This window comes from Haliaeetus albicilla, chromosome 13 (genome assembly GCF_947461875.1).
Source record: "Haliaeetus albicilla chromosome 13, bHalAlb1.1, whole genome shotgun sequence".
Classification (NCBI taxonomy): domain Eukaryota; kingdom Metazoa; phylum Chordata; class Aves; order Accipitriformes; family Accipitridae; genus Haliaeetus; species Haliaeetus albicilla.
Genome location: NC_091495.1, coordinates 34,274,766 through 34,294,627, shown reverse-complemented (window position 1 = coordinate 34,294,627; position 19,862 = coordinate 34,274,766). Strand labels below are relative to the sequence as shown.

At 44.0% G+C, this 19,862-nt stretch overlaps 1 protein-coding gene across 1 annotated transcript; it reads right to left on the bottom strand.

The window, feature by feature from the left end:
• Window positions 1-716: 716 nt before the first annotated feature.
• URB2 (URB2 ribosome biogenesis homolog) lies at window positions 717-19,787 on the bottom strand. The gene is made up of 10 exons (XM_069800769.1): window positions 19,720-19,787; window positions 19,376-19,514; window positions 17,366-17,542; window positions 12,275-15,644; window positions 10,143-10,303; window positions 8,830-8,940; window positions 7,673-7,915; window positions 6,528-6,618; window positions 4,738-4,877; window positions 717-1,467 (listed from the first exon to the last, which is right to left on the bottom strand). Exons 2-10 carry the CDS (start codon window positions 19,499-19,501, stop codon window positions 1,270-1,272), a joined length of 4,617 nt encoding a protein of 1,538 aa, XP_069656870.1. The 5' UTR covers window positions 19,502-19,514; window positions 19,720-19,787; the 3' UTR covers window positions 717-1,269.
• Window positions 19,788-19,862: the final 75 nt, after the last annotated feature.

Below are 19,862 nucleotides of genomic sequence, written 5' to 3'. Positions count from 1 at the left end.
CGAGGTGCAGCTCCACCTGCCTCGGCTCCCCCACAGCCCTGCTCACCTCCCCTGTCTGTGCCACATGGAGTCTCCTGCCCCAGCCAAACTTCAGCCTTTGGACTCTGCTATGAGGCAGACGGACCCAGTAAAAGTGGTAAGCCACACTCCAGCCTTCCTCTGCCCAACCCCTACCTATCGATTAAAGCAGATAATCATGTGAGAGTATTGAGTTCTTACTAACTGCGTACACGTGTGAAGATTGTTTTACCACTTACATAAAAGTTTAAATCTTTAGTCTCTATCATTTTCAAGAAAATAAACTTCTGTAGTTTAGCTAACAAAAGGGAGCTATTTGATAAAGCTTCTTACAGGCTCAAATGAGATTAATTTACCACAGCTTATTAAATTACTGTCAGCTGAGTTGCAGTAAGTCCAGGGCTTGCTCTTAACCTAGAGTGAATGCAAAGCAACAAGGCTCAGCTTAGACCAAAAAGGTCTCAGATAGGTCTTGGTACTTAACATTTATCACAAGCTAAAAATGTACACTGAGACCGACCACACCTCAGATGACTAAGTGTAATTGCTTAATGACAGTAAATCGACCAGAGCTCTAAGTAGTCAGTCTTTTTGATTATCACGAGATCACAAGATAATACGGTTGGGAAGGAAATTCAATAGGTCAGACCGTGTTGCCCAGGGCTGGACTCAAGAGCAAAACCAATCAAGCAAAGAGATACAAACTTTCAAATTTTTACTGTATTTCCAGAGTTTTGCACAGTAACCTACCGTGCAGCTGTGTAACATTCACAAATTTCTTCAGTAACAAAATGTAAAATAACAGGGTACAAAAATAAGCACTTTAACTGCTTTAATTCTGCTTACTGTGTAAGCAAGAGCAGGAGTTATAACCCTCACTGGCTTTTACACCAGACTATTGATTCCATAAAAAAACCACCATGATGTGCCAAAGCCTGAAGCCTGACATCTGCTGCCAGACTGCAGCGAGCTCCCCGGGGCTCCCAGTGAGTTCACCGGGGGTCAGCACAGGTGCAGCACTTGTGCCATTTGTGGCACACGGCAGGACCAGACCTAACAGCACATCCTCCCTCCCCGTTCCCCTTTTCCCCATTATGAAGGCTGGCTGTATAGAGATAGATGCAATCCACGTTTAGCGGACCCTTTTCAGATTTGATCTTGCTAGTCATCCCAAACCAAACAGCAGCTGAGGATTTTCTGAGCACTGCAAGATCAATTCATAACTGACCATGCAGCACCGGGCAGGATTCATCATGCAGTATACTTTTCCTCCCCCTGTTTTTTTGTTTTGTGGTAATGGTTGTAATCATTATACAGATCCTTAAAGACTTCCCTTACACCTGCTGGTAGCGACGCATTTAAGAACTTGATGTCACGTTCAATGCAAAGGTCAAGGATGTGATATATCCCTTCTGTGAGATGGCTCTTCACAGCTGGGTGCAAAGTCACCTACAAGAAGAACAAAACTGCATTAAACTTGAAGACAAAAAGGCAAGAAAACTGGATTACACATTTCAGCAGATTCTGTATGTCTGGTGTTAGCTGTATGCTAAGTCTCAGTTTCAAATGAGCACTTCCTTTAGGCTACTCTACCATTTACATTGGGTAGTCAATCAATTTTAACTGATCACTTAACAACTTGATATTTATCTAACAATTTGTATCTGAGGACTTCAAGCCTTAATAAAAGAAACCTTCAAAAAGCTCAGGATGTGTGTTTCCTTGATCTGTTCTAACATCAGGAATCAGGTACCTTGCCTGAAGTCATGCAGAAAGTTGAATGAATACAAGGAATGACTCAGGACTCAGTGACCTGCTCCTGCCATTACCCCTGCTCAACCCCACAACCAGCAGAACCCCCGCTACAACCAGGAACATCAGTACTGACTCTGGAGTCCGCTAGTGCTCCAGGCTAACTGAAATTTGTCCTGTGCTCACAAATCACTTGCTAAATACTTCAGCGCCTGAGGCGGTGCTGGCCTCTGGCATAATCACATTATTTTTGCCGCAGAACCCTGTCTTATCTTTGCTGAATCCCAAAATTAGCTTTATGCCTCCAGACCTAAGCCTCTGCACTCCAGGCCTAATGAAAATTACATAAAAAGCTGTCATTAAAATTCAGACTTCTTTCTTCCTGAGGCAACTAATAAACTTTCTGCTAATGAAGTGCACTCCTAATCACTGTGACAGGCTCCTGCTCTCTTTCTGCCCTAAATGTAAAACAGCTAATATATTTTATTGGACCTGCTAACATAGCTGGGAAAAACATATAGCAGGCATTAAGGCACATAAGCCTCTTCGGATTTGTGACCCTGAAGAGTTTGCACGTCCAGAAGGTTGTCATTTTTTCCCCTTTATGTCAGTTGATCTATTGGCTGGTTTATAACAGATGTTATTTCTCCCTACACCATGCACTAAAGTAACAGAACAGTTGAGCATCAGAACTCCCAGTGAATGCGCTGGGCTGGGCTCTCCCGTCCTAGGGCAGAGAAATGACTGCAGAGAACAAGGACAGGAAAACCCACAGCTATTGACAAGATGTCCCACCTGGGATAAGCAGATACCTCAGAGCTGCAGTTACTGGAACTGCATCCCTCACATCACAAATTATTCTGGACCCATGCCTTATTTGGGCCATTCTTGCTTTGCAGTGCAGTTTCCTATAAACACCCTCCAATAACACTATGGGAAGCAGAACCAAAGATTTAAACAGCTGCCACAACTGGCTGACAGTTAATTATGCTTGTAAGAGTTTTATGGTCTATATAGTTAGCACTACCAATTTGTCAAGCATTACAGAGCTCTTGATGTGAGACATTAAATGTGTGAAGAGGTATTTCACTATTGGTGAATTAAGCAACAGCTCATAGACAACAAGGGAAAAGCGCTGCCAACAGTATGAAAGAGGCTATAGATGCTACGCACCCCAGCAAGGAATCTTTCTAGATTAACACAACATAATTCACAAAATATTTTATTTCCTGGTATAAAAAGGAGCACTGAGGGAACTGTTACACAACTACTTTAGGAGTAAGTGACTGTTTAGGCCAGTAGCTTTCATCAGTTTTAGTTTGCAGACCCTTAAAAGGGTTCCAGTAAGCGTGCAGATGCCCATATAAAGACTTATATCTACCAACACGTTGTTCTCAGTTACCTTGGACGGACCCCCAGGGTCTTCAGATCACAGGCTGAAAGCCACTGATCTGGACTCAGAAGAGGTGAATGGTTAAAGGAGTTTTTCTCTCCCTCTGCAGAGCAACATGAAAGATGGGTATGTGCCCCCCTTAAGACAGGCATGCTGTGGCCTCCCCTTCCTCCGATATCCATCAATTCTCACCAGTCTAATGAGCAAATAAATCATCACCTACTTGTGATCTATCTATTCTGTCAGACAGAAAACACCCCTTTTTCACAGCATCTGGTGGCTCGCTAAACCAATTCTCCTTTCCATGCCCAAAGGTTCCATGCACACATTTAGTGATCTGTGGTTTCAGCTATCATCTATCACCTTCCACTTCCCAGTGAAAGTGTTGCACAAAACCTTCCTAGAAGTCTCATGAGACTTTGTACTCCTGCTAATACTGAGGTAAGTGCCCTTTCAACTTGAAAAGGTCATTTGACAATTCAAGTCAGGCTTTCTGACTTACATTCAGCAATGAACAGATTACAGAGTTCAGAGATAGTTAAATAGAACAGAAGTAGTCTTAACAGTAATTTGTCCCTAGTATTTGCTGAACTACTATGTTTACTATGTAAACAATAACTAACTTACCCAGAACACTAAATAACATGGCTAAAAACTGATATATCCCATTGTTTTGCTCTCAAACCTTGGAAAAAAGCTGTGGTACAGAGAAGGCAGCTGAGTTTAAGCTCCATAACAACCTTCATGGTTAGTGCCACCGGTTACACCATAATCCTTCAGAAACATATCACCAGTTAGGACATTTTTGTGGTAAGAAAGCCTAAAAACAAAGCCTAAAATTCCTTTCTGTATTTCAGCCCATGCCCAGGCCAGAGCCACAAATAATGAATTTGCAGGTACTTGCAACACAAGCAGCATTCAAACCCTGGTGAAACTTAAATCCATTAGGCTCAACAGAATGACAATTTGAACTTAGGTCTGGATGTGAGAAGCTACTGACCTGGTTCTGGCACCTGTAATAGCAGGAGTAGCTGTTTTCAGTAAGGATCGGAATTATATCTTTGGTTCGGAAGGAGAATTACTGAAAAGCTAACAATTCTCCGGCTTGGTAACACTTTTTCCATTCACTTACTCATTTAGACCAGATTAAAAGATATTTTCCAGGAGAATTTTTCTCCATTACTTTGCCAGATGGGGCCCTAACTGCTATCAGTCCTGGACAACTGAGACTAGCTGGAAGAAGTACCTAACTACCACATGAAGAAAAAGCAACACCCAACATGACAGAAAAGCAGAACAGTTCTGTAAATAGGCATTGCATTGTTTTGCCTTAAAAAAAACCACAGCCTACACCTTTAGAAAGTTTTCAGGAGCTGGGTAAGAAAGATTCTTAGGAACTCTTGCTCAAAATAACAGAGAGTCTGGATCAAACCTGTATCCCCATGAGGCTTAGCAACTTTTGTAACTTCACAGATTTTACAAAACTTAAAACACAGTTGCCTTTGGAACAGGAACTCCAAAGCCAACTAAACTCCAATACCATGGCACTTTCAAGATGGATGAGAACATGTTACCTTCTGCAATTCAGTCACATACTGAGCCACAATGAAAGCAGAAAACACTGTAAAGTCCTCCATTTCTGCAGCAATATGAGTATACATCCGTTCCACCAAGTGTGCACACTTCAGTATATCTTCAAACTCATCTGTGTTGCCTAAAACAGAAAGTGAGTTGCAGTCTGGCATCTGAGGCTTAAAAACACTAGGGAAAAAAACCCAAAGAATCACCCAGTCTTCCATGATCCTTGAACTACATGAAGCCAACACCAGCTTGCCCATTTTATCTTCTTTCCATATCAAGCCACAGCTGAGAGGCCTCCCACACCCCCACAACACCATATGCATCTCTTACAATGGTTATTTTGTAAGAGCACACTGATTCCAACTCCATGTGCGCTGCAAGGCAAAAAGTATTTGTTACAGGTGCTGAAGTGCTAAAAGCAGCAGCTATGGTCCCTCCCATGATTCAGTCCCAACTAGCACTGTGGACATGAGAACAAGGAGACAGAAAAATAATATTCTCTATCTACAGAAAATCAGAAGACATCTCTTAGAAACAGCAGAGTAAGAGAGCTTTCTGATGAGATCTGTTATGTGGAAGATAGCAGCAGAAGCCACATAACTGGAGATACTTAAAGGGAGACTGGAGAGATCACCTGACAATTTACTCAGTAGGCAGTGAATGAAGAGAACTAACACAAACAAAGGAGAAGAGAAATTTAGAAATTACTTTCATGTTATCTGTTAGGAAAATAGAACAATCCTGCAAAGATAAACAGCATGTTTTTCAACTTGAGGATGCCACGTACCTGTAAGTTTCCTGTGACCCTTGCCTTGTGTAAACATATTGCAGAATGAAGCAAATTCTCAGAGTTTGGCACCAGTTTAACATACCTTTTCGTCTATCACTGAGCCTTTGTTAGTATATTCCTCCACGATGCATACATACACTTACATTTGCCCACGGTTGTGTGCAACATATCACCTAAGATAAATCTGATCATGGCATAAGCTGTAGGACATCAGTGGAAAGCCAGGATACAGTCAGTTGCAGGCCATGAGGTCAACTTGTCTCAAAAAGTCACCACTATTAATGACAGGGTATTTTTGTCCTGACCAGCATAAAGCACAGGATGATTACCTTAATTACGGTGAACATCTCTGACTTGGCTACTTTAACAATGCAAATTCTTTAATAATTTGCAGTAATAAGTCTTTTTTTTTTTCTTCCTTTTGAGATAATGAACTACACTAATTCCAAATCCTTGACCATGCAGACATACCATCTAATCCCAGTTGATGCTTCAGATATGTGTAATGTTCAGGCTTTATGCTTAGCATAGAATGGTGACAATTCAGGTCTGTAGTAACCATAGTTCCAGTCTCAAGAAGCTCCATTTACTAGGATCGATTTGGGGCCATAACTCAGGCATATTAGTCTATATCACCAGAGTTCACAGCCACCATACTTTCAGGCACAGGGGTTGATAGGAACTGGGCACAGCAAACCTTACCAGTTCCTGTCTACTTGCCAGCCAGTCAGTGAAGAATACCTTATCTACCTAAAGAAGTGCTGTCTGCATGCAGCTCCTCAGGAGCCCCACTTATCTTCGTAAGCCCACAATACTACAAAGCTCATCCTCAATTTTACATAAAGGACAGATAGGGCTAACGGTTTCAATGCCACAGCTAGGTTTTGGGGACTTTGGTTCTGGTGTCAAACTGCCCTGTTCTGCATCTCCTCTTCTAGAATATACAGAATTACAGTGTGCATGTATAATGCAAATGTGGAAAAGATATGGTACCTCTGTCTCCTTTCTGACGTCCTTCATGCATGACAGAAACAACCAGACGATGGAAACTGTTCAGAAAAGATGGTGCTGCTTTCAACAGCACCTGCAAAGACATGAAATAAAAACATCTGAGATTATGTAGTAAAAGGAATAGAGAGGATAGACATACACCACCCCATAGTCTGAGGGAAATTAATTCCTGTGAAGGAAACAGTATAGCTTTTAGAGCTGTCAGGAGCAGAGACTATCTTTTCACTCTGCATCCATACAGAATCTAGCACAAGAGAATCCTGGAGCAGGACTGCAGTCCTGGCCATATTCAAATATAAATAACAAGTAAACATCACATTAGAGTTACTTCATCTCTCCAAACCAGCATTTCATTTAGTGTCCTAATGTCTAGGGAATTTGTTCTTGCTGGCAGAGAACCTGTGTAGCCAGACAGATTCACAGAATGCAGGGTCCAATAACACTACAGATCACTCTGTGAAAACAGCCTGGATAGGCAGCTTTCTACCACAGGGGTTTTGTAAGGGCATTTTAGCAATGTGTACTGCCTTGCTTTTAGAATTTTCCATTTCCCCACCTTTAACTCTCTTCATTCTCAGTCCTAACACAAATGCATGAGGCCCCTTTCCTTTTTATTCTACCTCTGCCCACATATTCCACGTAGGAGTATCTCCAACCCTGTGCAAGTCCTGGCACATCTTCACTTTCCCATGCCAGAAGGCTGACAAGAACACCAGGATGGTACAATGTTTGAAGGTCATCAACTTCTGACATGTCTAAGCACTGTTTTCAAGGGCCTGCAGAATCTTGATCTCCAGTGAGAATGAGGTCCTAGAGCCTGAGCCATTTGTGCTTCCAGAAATCAATCATGAAAAAAGGGAAAGCTTTATTCTAATCCAGCATCAGATGTTGATAAGCAATCTGCTGCCAAAGACCAACAATGCAGGCATAAAACAAAGCAGAAGAGCAACATAAATGATGTAATTTTGAGATACCCAGCCTTTTAAATGACAAGCGGTACAAAGCACTTTCATACTATCAGGACAAATTATTTCAAAGCCACTATTAAAAAAAAAAATTCTCATCACTGGCCTCTGTGTTGGTTCTTTCTACCTCTTTCCCCTTCTCCCACCCCCTCACAGATATACCTTCGGATGACACTGCACAATAGAGAAGAGCACTTCATGGACTCCCAGGAAGACATTGCGATAGTCTTCTGTCTTCAGATGATCCAGAGGGACTGTTAGGAGAATGCTGAATGCCAATGACACATGGTGTGGATTCAAGAGAACCCCTTCTCCTTGCCTTAGCAGAGCTGCTACAGTCTCTAGAATAGGTACAACTATGGTGGAAGTCAGTGACTGGTCCTGACAGGCCTCTTTGGTTTGCATCTACAAGAAGACAGGAAACAGATAAGGAGGAGTGCATTAGCCACCTATCACTAGAATTCGCACACCACGGAACCATAATGCTCTGACTTGAGTCACTGCAACTAGACTGGTGCAAGCTGGACTGGCAGGGAGACTCCTGCACTTTAGCCATTTTTGTGCAACTGCACCCTGGGCGAGGATGCATATGACGCATTTCAAGCAAGCACTGCTGTGAGTGTGGAATTGCAGCTGGTCCCCAGTCCCCCGACAACCAGCACCTCTTCATATGAATGCATTGATGCAGTTCTCTCTTTTACAAGCATGCAGACCTACCAAAAAAGGGCAGAAGCTGCATGCTTACAATTCCCAGGCATTGCAGGGCCAGACTGACAAATTCTGGTCTAGAGACACCATCAAGAAAAACTTAAATCACTAAGTTTGTATGCTGTACAGGAAGGACAGGAAACCTAGGTTTGGTTACTTTCAGTTAAGTTTCCCATTCATAATTCAGTGAATTTATATTATTATTTTTTAATATGAGCACTCTCCTCTTTTTGTTTTGCTGCTGTTGGCTTCTGCTGCGACATGTGGCTGACAGTTACCTTCTCCTTTGGACAGGAGGAAGGACAGGAGACTCAGACTCTTTTCTCTGCAGCCTAACAAGTTTCTCCCAAGCTCCAGATTACATGGTGCAGTCCCAGCAAATTACAGATAATAAGAAATGGATGACCTACACGCTGCACTCACAGAAGGAGATTTACTTGAGGAAGGAGGAAAGAAAGGGTCTAGACAAAAAAGTGCAGGTGAATCTGGTATGGATTTGTCTAGTATGCACAACTTTTTTGTTCCTGTGTGCTTCTGTGCATGTTAGATGTAACGCCTACAGACTCCAACAAATAAAAGGGATAGGTAATGAAGTTACAATAGATACTTACAGCTAAAGCTGTGATTATCTGTGGGCTGACAAACCAGAAAGCTTTCTCTTTGTCTCCACTCAATGGGCAGCTGAGCAACAATTTGGTTAGCGTAACAGCTGACAATACTTCCTGCAGAAAGCAGATTGATGATCAGTCACGGGTACAAGATGCACTGGCTCCTTTCAAGTGCAGAAGAGTTTTTTCAAGGGCAGTGGCAGTTTTGAGCATTACCAGAGCCTTGACACATGAAAGTCCTCCCACCAACACATCTCTTTGGAAACTGTGAAGTAAGCAGCAGCTCAACAAAATTCAATATGCTGAGCAGCTCTGGCCGAAATGTACTGCATGCTACATTTATTTTAGAATCAACTTACTGTACAAAAACGCTTACATGATTCTTAAGGAAAGCCTTCTCCTTCAACTGCCACTAGATAACAGAGGGAAGTGGGGGTAATACAGAGACACCAGCACACTATATGCTAAGAATGCTGCGTTTGGCAGCAGGGGTTTTTTTACTTGCTGGCTGTTATGACAGACTAATAAAAGAAACATTACAAGCTATACTGAGGTGGCAGGAGTTACATGCACAGTACAGGAATTCCAGATACACTTTCAAAAAGCCATATCAAGAATTGATGCAGCATAACTGTGTCTATTTCTGACAAATAAGACAGAACCAGACAAACCCCCAAGTTTCATTCTCAAGTCACTGAGCTTTCTACAGAGGGTACAGCTGGCTTTTTTGGCAAGTGTTCCATATGTCACCACTGCTGCTTAAGCTGCTCTGGAGAAAGGCATAGTATTTAAAAAGCTACTGAGTGATATCTGGTTATTATAGAGTAAGTCTTTATAGAGACAAAACCCAAAAGCACAGGTGCAGTTTTGGTTTTACGTAATGCCAGCATTTCTAAAAGTGCCTTTAATCCTGTTAAGAAGAGCCACAGACAAACAGTGGTTAAACTCACTGACTGCTAGCATCTGTTGTGCAAAAGCTCTGATCAGCAAGTAGAAAAAAAAATTCAGCATGGCCTGTAACATCACAACTGTGTAGTTTCTGTTGACAACACAAAGAATTAAGAATGCTGTGTCCTTAAACTGGACAGAAAGTTTTTCCAGTAGGTTTCCATGATCTCTCCACCTCTCTCAATTTATATCCAGAACATAGCACAGTCACCAAGCCCTTAACCATGTAAATTAATTTGAACTCACCACTGAACATAAACCAGGAAGAGGAAAAAAATATTTATCAGATGTCATTCAGCCAACAAAATTTTTTCAAGATGCAGAAGACTGAAGAAAGAAGTTGACAATAAACTAAACTCATGCCTTACTTTAGCCTTCTGTTGCCAAACATTCTTCATTTCAAGTCCCTGCAGCACAAGCCTCATTATGGTATAAAACTCCTCAGCAGAGCAGTTTCCCAGCAGCTGGACAAGCACCTCCGTCAGCTCCATCTCCATACTTTGGATCACCTGGGTTGTGATTGCAGGACCTGCACATTCAAGAGACACAAGCATGTCTAACCAATTCCCAAGACAGGGACTTCCACAAGTAAGAACAAGGCGAACTGAACCTTAAAACAGCTCTGTGGGTACCTTTTTAACACTCAAATGCATAGAGGGCCCCACGCTTTCCCTTTACCTCCCTCCCCTATAGCACAATGAATTACTGTTCTCAAGTATTTCCTACCTGAGGGTTCACAGAGCAGTCATCATACCAATGAAAAGCCTTCAGTAGTATGAAGTACTGCAACAAAGTGTGTGCACAAGCCAAGGGAGCAGGCTAAACAAACCACAGGGCTTTACTACAAATGATGACCAGAGAGCCATCACAAATCACAAAAGCATTAAACTGACAAAGTTTAGGTCTCTGCTGATCATAAGTCACACTCCCCCCTTACTCAATTATTACTACGTAGACAGTCGTAGACTAGCTTCTGTCTTAGTTGATTCTGAAGGCTTGTTTTTTAGTTCCACGAGTACCCACAGGATCTGCGGCAATGCTGAAAGTCTTTTTCAACAGGAATCCACATTTCATCTTATTGAATACTTTACTTATTCATCAGAAATTCTTACAGATTTTCACAGTGGTTAATTATGTCTCCCGGCTAAAGCACTTTACCAATCTTACACTAGTGAAGTGAGGCACAGGAGAGAGAGAAAAGCCAGCAGAAAAATTACAACAATTGACATATCCTCATGGTTCCTAGTTCTAACGTGAAATCCCTGCTCCCAGTGCCCTTACTGAATCCCACAACACTGAAGGATCAAAATGCAGGCCAGGGAAGAGACAGACTAAGGCTGTACCTGTATGTAAGTTCTAGCTCAAATTCAACTGCGCAAATTCAAGATCAGATTTTCCATGGAAAGCTGTGCTCTGTTCTTAACTACCTAATGCCAATACAAACATTGAGATCATGACTGTAGTTCACTTGAGCAGTAGCATCCAAAGTGGGGTGCGCACACCCCAGGGTGCGCACAAGACAATCCACTGGGGTGTGGGAATTATAAATAAAATATCTTTAATAAATAAGTAAAAATAGTGTTTATTTCATCTTTACCTCATGCTTTTTAAACTTTTTTTGTGTATGCTTTGTAATGTACGTAGTATACTAGTAGAGTAGCACATGCATATAATTTGTAAATAAACTCTTTTTTTTTTTTTCAACTGATAAGTATGCGCAATTAAAAATGTTTGGAGACCACTGCACTAGAGCATGTTAGTAGCAAGTTTGACAAATTCCAACTGTTTGAAGAAGTCAAAGAGAACAGTTATGCCTGTGCTGTGTTTTGTTCCTCTTTCTGAATGAGACAATTTAAAGGAACCATTAGGTCATACAGCTGGCAAGAGAGGTTTTTCATGTCATTTCTAGCCCTGGCTCTTTATTTGATGGGGATAAAGGGACTGATCTGCCACTCTCCCACAGACTTTATCAGAATTACAGGTGTTCAGCACCCTTAACAGTTAGGTGACTTCCATTGTTCTATAACCTCACCTATCAGATACAAAAACAGATAAGTATTTTACTGCAAGGTCCTCCGAGATGCTCAGATAAGACATACCAGATCTGACCTGGCGCACACCTGCTGCTGCAGTGGTGCCTACCATACCGACAACAAGAGTAGGACACTGCACCTTCAGCCCTACAACCAGAAGTATTACCATGTTCCAGTTACTGTCAAAATGCTGTCCAGGGATGAGTAACTTAGGACCTCAACTTTGTTAAGATGCTTACATCTTCCAGAAGATCATTACCAAATTAGATGGTGGCTGTGGTCCTAGTACCACAACATCGCCTCCGTGAAAATTTTCCTGTTACGCATTTATAAAAGGATAGCCTACTGCTTTAATGCAAGTAAATAGATACAGACTTTTCAAAAACATGTATGTTTTGCTAAATGGCTTTTAACTTGCCTCTGTGCTGCAAAATTAGCAAAGGAAGTGGAGAAAGGGTTTTTCATACCAGTGAGAAGCTTTTTTATAGCAAAAACAACCATGACCGCAGCTTCTTTTCCAGGATACAGCTCTGGCACTGAGCAAAAGACCGTCAGGAACTGCAATGCAGACTGAAGGAACTGCAGATTACTCCCAGCGAAGGGCAGCTCTCTCAGTATCTGACAGTAAAACTTTTGGTACAGTTTAATACGGGGTTGCTCCAAAAACCCACTGGGCTCCTTCTGCCAGCCCTTCTTGACACCATGGCTCAGATCTGCTTTGAGAAGAGTAGTGACAGATGGTATGAATGCTACAGGCAAAGGCTGGTTTTGGGTGTTACTCTGAAGACCGTGTTCAACAGTTCTGACCATCTGCAGAACTACTGGCTCCAACAGAGCAGACAGTACATCTGCAGACTGCAGCTTCTTTTCTGGCAGCTGCTGAAGGTAGAGTGTGACGACATGACACAGCGTGGTGAATGTCATGAGCAGTAACTGCCCAGCTGCAGCATTTGAGTTTTTGCTTTTGGCTGCACCAACATCTGGCTTGCAGCTCACCAGGAAAGACATGAACTTCTCCAAGTTGAGCCTCACACTTTGCCTTCTTTCAATAATCATCTGGAGAAAATTTTCCAAAAAGGCTTGGACTTCCTGGAGATACTGCGCCCAAACAGGAACCGTCGAGACATCAGTGAAATTTTTGCTAGCTGTAAGCTGGGAGGTCATGACAGCCTCAAGAACATCACTGGCATGAAACACCTTAAAAACGGAGTTGGCATTCCTGCCAGCTTGCAGGCACCTCAGGAGGTGGAAGCAGGTACTTAAAAACTTCAGCAATAACAGCTTGCTGCAAGAGACACTAGCCCTGGTATTGACTAACAGGGACAGCAGCACCAGAAAACACCGGGTACAGTCAGAGGGAAGAAGACTATCTAGTTTCAGAAGAGAAGCAATTTCTAGCAAACCCAAGCAGCTTTCTAGCTGACTTTCTTTCAGGATGACAGGGCAGTCATTTTTTGCTAACAATACTATACATTGGGCAACTTTCTCCAGTGTTTTCCAAGACAAGCTGAGCTCATCCTTTAGCAGTTTGTTTTCGGACGGTTCTTCCAACGGGTCAACAGGTCTGCAAGGAGCCAGGATTTCTTCATGCCAAGGAATATTACCTGCAGCCAGCAGTTGAAGTGGCAGATCTACTGAATCCCTGGCAGCAGTGGGCAGCACCCTAGCGATCTGATGAATAAGACTGGTCAGAAAAGCACAGTGCAGGACCTTCATTTCTGGGAGAAAGGAGCTATGCATCAAACCAAGAGATATCTTTCCAATGCTGATGGAAGGCTCCTGGTCTGTGGCAGCTTCCTGGGCTTTGGCCAATACTAACGTCTCTAGAAGCACATTTGCAATGTACTCCACATCTTTCAAGGAAATATACGGCAACAGGATAGTCAGGTTGGAGATGACAAGGTGCCAATGTGCTGTAGGGTAGGTAAGATTGCTTATTGCGCTGATATCTCCATCCCATGGTTCAGATTCTCCCCTGCTCATGCTGGATCTCCCAGACTCCAGGATGAAAGCTGCAGCATGCTGCAAGGCCTGTAGGTCAGCTTTGGCCTGCATTAAGATCATCTTCATTTTCTGAAGTGTGAGCAGTTCTAAGCAATATTTGCTAGTGGAGGGAAAACTATCTGCAAGTTCCATGACTCTCTCCCAGCACTGCTCCTCCACACCCGGGAGGAAAGCTGAAATGCCCCAGTGCCTTGCAGCAGGTTCAGCAACAGCAGCAGCAATTTCAGCTGTTGGAGACACATATTTACTGCAGCTAACACCAAACAAAGTGTCTACCTCAACCCAAGTGTAAACAAGGAGGAGAGCAGAGTCACTGGCCTTCCTTAGCCAAAGGTCTGACTTCTCTTCCTCTCCTCTAGGAGCCTGCAGCAGCTCCATCAGTGGCTGAATTACCCCCTTCTGCATCTTTGCCAGCAGACTCTGAGTGCGAAGGACCACAGGTGAAGGAGTGACATCATCTAGGCTCCTCATGTTGAACAGAAAAGCATGCAGCACCGAGCTCACTGAGAGCAGCTTCAAGGCCATGTCGGCTGACCCTTCAACAGCAGGAATGATAAGGGTCTGGCACTTCTCCACGAAGAGGCACAAAATGTCCAGAATCTGGCTGGGTGGCAGTTCAAGGAGGCACTCACGAAGCTTTACTGTCAGGCCAGCAGAGAACACAGGCGGCCTCAGTTCATCAGCAGCTGGCCAGCAAAGGACTGTCAGCACCTCCTCAAAGAGCCGTGGGAACTGTCGCAGCTTGGAGTAAGTCTGAAACATGGTGTTGATGAGAGCCTCCTGCGGCTTGTTCGTACGTGGCTCAGAGACCTTGGCATCAATCCAAGCTGAAGCCACTAAGTCATCCAGGTCTGGCTCTACTATAAGGTGGTTTAATGACATCAAGAGTTTGAGACACCTGAACCAAGCTGGGATGGAAGCTTGGGAGTGCCTCATCAACATCTGGGCTAGCTTGCGGTAAAACCCAAACTGTACCTCCTTGTGCCGGATACGGTCACTGGCAACATTATAGATATCACTGCTAAGCACCAAGTTCAGAAGTTGTTCCAAAGCAAGCAGGTCCGTGCTCCAGTCCGCAGAGGAAAGCGTATCCTCCCTCGCACCCTGCTGTAGGCCAGAGAGCCTGAGACAGCCAAAAAGCCTGCTGAGCATGTGGAAACACACAAGGTGGTTTTCTGCCTTACAGTATGAGTCCAGAAATAGCTTATATAGCAGGGACACCGAACCAGCTACAACAGCTCCATGGAGGGCAGGTTCACAAAAGCCACTGCCCAGCTTGGTCTGCACTGTGTTGACTGGTAACAAAAGACTTTTCAAAGCTCCTTTCTTCTTCTCCTGGAGTTCCTGTTCCGGCAGCAGTTCCTCTTTGTAGGATGAGAAAAGCTCAGGCTGAAATAACGCAGCCTGCAGCAAAGTTTCTACTTGGTTTCGGATTTCCCTGCTCAGGTGCTGACGAACATGGTTGTCATCTGCTTGTGTCCAGCTCCTCACACTTAGCAAGTGCCTCAGGAGCAGACACGGCTGGAGCAAGTGACTTGTCACTTGCCCAAACACACGATTCGGGTTGGTTTGCTGCCTCTGGATCAGGAGGTACTGAGCAAAGGTAAGCTGGAGGACACTGAACAACTGGGAGCCCACAGCATCGTCAGAAGCCAGCTGCTGACATGCCAGCTTGGACAGCTTGCTGAGGAGATCGACCAAGAGCTCACACTTTGCTGTGTAAATGATGGAGAGCGAAGGAGTAGAAAGGATGCCACTGGAGCAACTCAGCACCGTGCCAATGTTTTGCTGTGTTTTTTGAGAACAGGCCTCTGATAACCTTTCATTTATGACCTGAAAATTGGGGGTGGGGGGGTTGGGGGAAGAGAAAAAAAACCAGTCAATTTTGCACACAAAGATAAAGCTCATCATAATGAGCCAACAACACCTTCTGTCAGCTCTGGCTGCAAGAAGGAAGCGACAGGGACCTGCCAACAGCTGCTGCTGGGCCTCTCACATCGTAGGTCTCAAACTAGAAGGTCCTCTGGCCAGAACTGTGTCCCTGCTTTTGTTTGCACCACAGGATGAGTGAGGAAGCCCTCATTCAGTATGTGTGCTACTGGCAACAACATAAGACTACCCATACTTGATCCTAATAGTTGATCCTACAGAAAGGGAGTAGGGGTAAATTTCCTCCCTTCTTGCAAGGTCCCCAAAATTATGCTCCAAACAAACAACAACAAACCCCACACACAACACACATCACACCTTTGATCCAGGAAGCTCATTCAGTAAGAATGTCTGTGACTAAATATCATCTTTATATTTTAAAAAGAGCCAGTTTCCTGTGCTGATATCTGGAATGTGAAGAACATTCTCTCTCCTCTTTGAGGGATATACAGTTCTAAGGAATTAATGTTTACTTGAACTTGCATTTTGCTTCCTCTTCCCAAACTTTGTGTTGATTTCCCTACGGTTTTCACCTTTGATCCCCTTTTTATTTGCTCCCTTTTTTCACCTCCGGATAATCCGGAAGCAAACAAGTTCAGCAGCAATTTACAAATCTGCCTCCGTTCCAGAGTTAAAAACTGCACCTGTCTCCTCACACCTTGTAGTGGATGGTCCACCTCCTCAGCTCAAGCCCCACTGGACTAAAACAGATCCTTAAATTCTTTCCACTGGACCCTCTACCACCTCTGTCCTTGGCCTTCAGGGTACTCTGGCCTGTACCTCCCACCTAATCTTCAGCCAGACAGCTTTTCACACCCAGACCACATTCAAATTTGGCACAATTTCTACGTATCATCTCTGAAGCACAGATTTCATCCAATCAATTCTCTGTACTTCACGACTCAATTTCTGCAGGTAAAGACAATCCTGACTTGCTTCCTTCCAACCGGATCACAACTAAAAAGGTCATTTTTCCAGTCATTTTGACTGCCTTTGCAGCCATCCACTAATTCTGCTATTTCTGTAACCAGGAAGCTGAATAAGAAGTTACATTTTCTCATTCAGTTCTAAACTGTAACTGCAGTCTCCCCCACTCACTTCCAGCTGAGGCTAAAATAATGATACGATTAAGATCAGCAACGATTTGGTGCCACCACTGTTCAGAGTCATCATAAGAAGCTGCAGGGTCTGCTGAACAGCACATCACAGTGCACAAGTACTCAAGCCAAACACACTGATGAGCCCCTCAGTGAGGGAAAATCTCTCTCTCTCTAAGACTCCCAGGTAAAATGGCAATATAAGCAGTAAATAATTTAGAAGAGCAACGTATGGAACTGAGCCTTTACTTAAATACTTAAACCAGTTCACTCTCTGATAGTTTGAAGAAGTTAAAGACAGAGAGGAAGACTGTTATTAGAATGCTCTGCCATTTTCAGCCTTAGTGCTGCACAAATACAAACTGTATTGCAGAACAGAAATAAGAGTTTTTAGTAGTGGTCCTAAAAGCCATCAGATTAATTATTATATACTTCATGTAACAACCTACACTGTGAGAAAGAGTCACATACTGTAGAAGACACGCACTGCTATCCAGCATGTGACAAAATACCCACAGTTTTAGTTACCTGTGCAACTGAAAAACTGAGACCGATTGTCTTCCCACTCTTTAAGAGATTCTGTAGTCTTCTACTATGGATAACGTTGTCTAGATACGCCCAGAGTTTCTCAACAACTTCATCCTCCAGTTCAGATTTCTTATTGTAGTATGAAACCAACGCATGGCTCACCCAATCGAGTAATACCTGTTAACAACAGGGAACAGAAATGATCTTTAATAATGCCCACACGAAAACAAGACAAAAGTAGTACCTCTTCACAATTACAGCACTTGTGCCTTGAGAACTGCTCTACGTCCAAGCAGAATAGGCTCTGAACGAGCAGAGAAGTCCACCCTTGCAGGTTTCAATTCCTAAAAGCTTTCATTCTAAACCCAGCGTTGGGCCTGTGCTCCCCTGTACCATCCTAAAACAGCTTTCAGGAGTCAATACCCTAAGGCCCTTTCATCAGGGCATAATTCTGACAGTCGATGCTGACTAACGAATGTAGTCTTTTAAATCAAAACTTAAAGAATCAGATGGTTTTCACTTTCTGACAATTGGTATTCCTTTCACATCCTCCTCTTTGTATATTTAGATTTACTACCCAGAAGTTCAGGCCTAGGAATTTAGATGTGTGCAAACTGGAAAAGGTTGAAACCTACTAATTTAAATTATTGATTTAAAAAGAAAAGGATGGTGTATGGCTAGGTTTAATATTCTAAGTACCTGAAGTAGCAAGAACTCAAAACATGGATCTCGGACGGTGCAAACCCTAGACCCCACAAAACAGCTTGGCTGGAGGAGCAGCACAAGACACCCCTCCCTCAGGGAAACACTGAGCAGACCTTCAGGAAACAGGGTCAAAACAAAAGGATTGAGGGGAGAGGGTGGGTTCCAAGCAGAGAACACCAAACCACCTTCTAAGGAGAAGCCCACGAATCCACAGTGCACTCTTTCATGTGCACAAGTTTAGAGCACCCGAAAACACGTGTCTAGCTACAGTCAGTTCTCCCACCCTGAAGTTTTTGTTCTTAACTATGACCAGAAGCATCAGACTTTAGAGTGTTCCTGTATAGGACTGTGATGGTTTAACTTCAGCCAGCAACTAAGCACCACGCAGCCGCTCGCTCACTTCCCCTCCCCCCCTCCCAGTGGGATGGGGGAGAAAATTGGAAAAACAAGTATAACTCATGGGTTGAGATAAGAACAGTTTAATAGAACAGAGAGGAAGAAACTACTAACAATAATAATAACAATACTAAAATGACAATAATAATAATAATAAAAGGATTGGAATATACAAAGCAAGTTATGCACAATGCAATTGCTCACCACCCACTGACCGATGCCCAGTTAGTTCCCAAGCAGCGATCTGTCCCCCCCGCTCCAGGTCAACTCTCCCCAGTTTATATTCTGGGCACGATGTCCCATGGTCTGGAATACCCCTTTGGCCAGTTTGGGTCAGCTGTCCTGGCTGTGTCCCCTCCCAACTCCTTGTGCCCCTCCAGCCTTCTTGCTGGCTGGGCATCAGAAGCTGAAAAATCCTTGACTTGGTCTAAACACTACTTAGCAACAACTGAAAACATCAGTGTGTTATCAACATTATTCTCATTCTGAACCCAAACCATAACACTATACCAGCTACTAGGAAGAAAATTAACTCTATCCCAGCTGAAACCAAGGACAAGGATATAATAACCAATGCTAATGACAGCTCTGAAGGGGATGGTTTCTCATCGACCTGGGAGACAGAAAACACGCACTGTCCTCTCTATAAGAAAGACTCTTCCTTCCTGCCCTAATGCAGATCTTTCTGCTGAAGCTACCTGAAAGCTGATGTTGTGGAAACATTTCCTATAACGACGCAGCAATCAAGAGTCACCAACAATTCCACATCAGAGCTGTATTTGCACTACTACCTAGGCTCAAACGCTTAAGCAACTAGACCTGGATTTGATGAATCAATTCGCCCTCAGCACCAATTAACTATTGGGATATTTTTTTTCGTTTCGCTGCCTACCATTGAAAAGTACTTACTTGCTCCTTATTAGGGAGGACACACTGGTGAGAAATCCACGCAAAATGGGCTAGTTTGAGTTTCTCTTCCCAAGAAGTCTTGGCGCTTTTCAGCTTCAGGTAAATCCCAGAGTAGATCGCTGCCATGGGGACAGCACCCCTGAAAGAAACGTCAGAGGAGGAGAAGGCAGTCGGACGGGAAGGCGGCCCCGCACCCACCGCTCAGGGCCTCCCCCTCACCGGGGGCACACCAGGCCCCCGCGCACCCCCGCTCCCACCTCTCCCCCACCAGACCGCCGACCCCCCGTCCCCCTCACAGGGATCCGACACCCCCCCCCCCCGGCCCGGCCCGGCCCGGCCCTCACCGTCCCGCCGGGCCCACGCCGCACACTCCACACCTCCCGCTCCTCCCCCGCCCACCTCTGGTCCCCGCCAGGCAGCGCCAGCCGATCGCCGAGCCCGGCAGTGCGCGGGGAGAGGCGGGAGCTCGCGCCCATTGGCGGCCGCC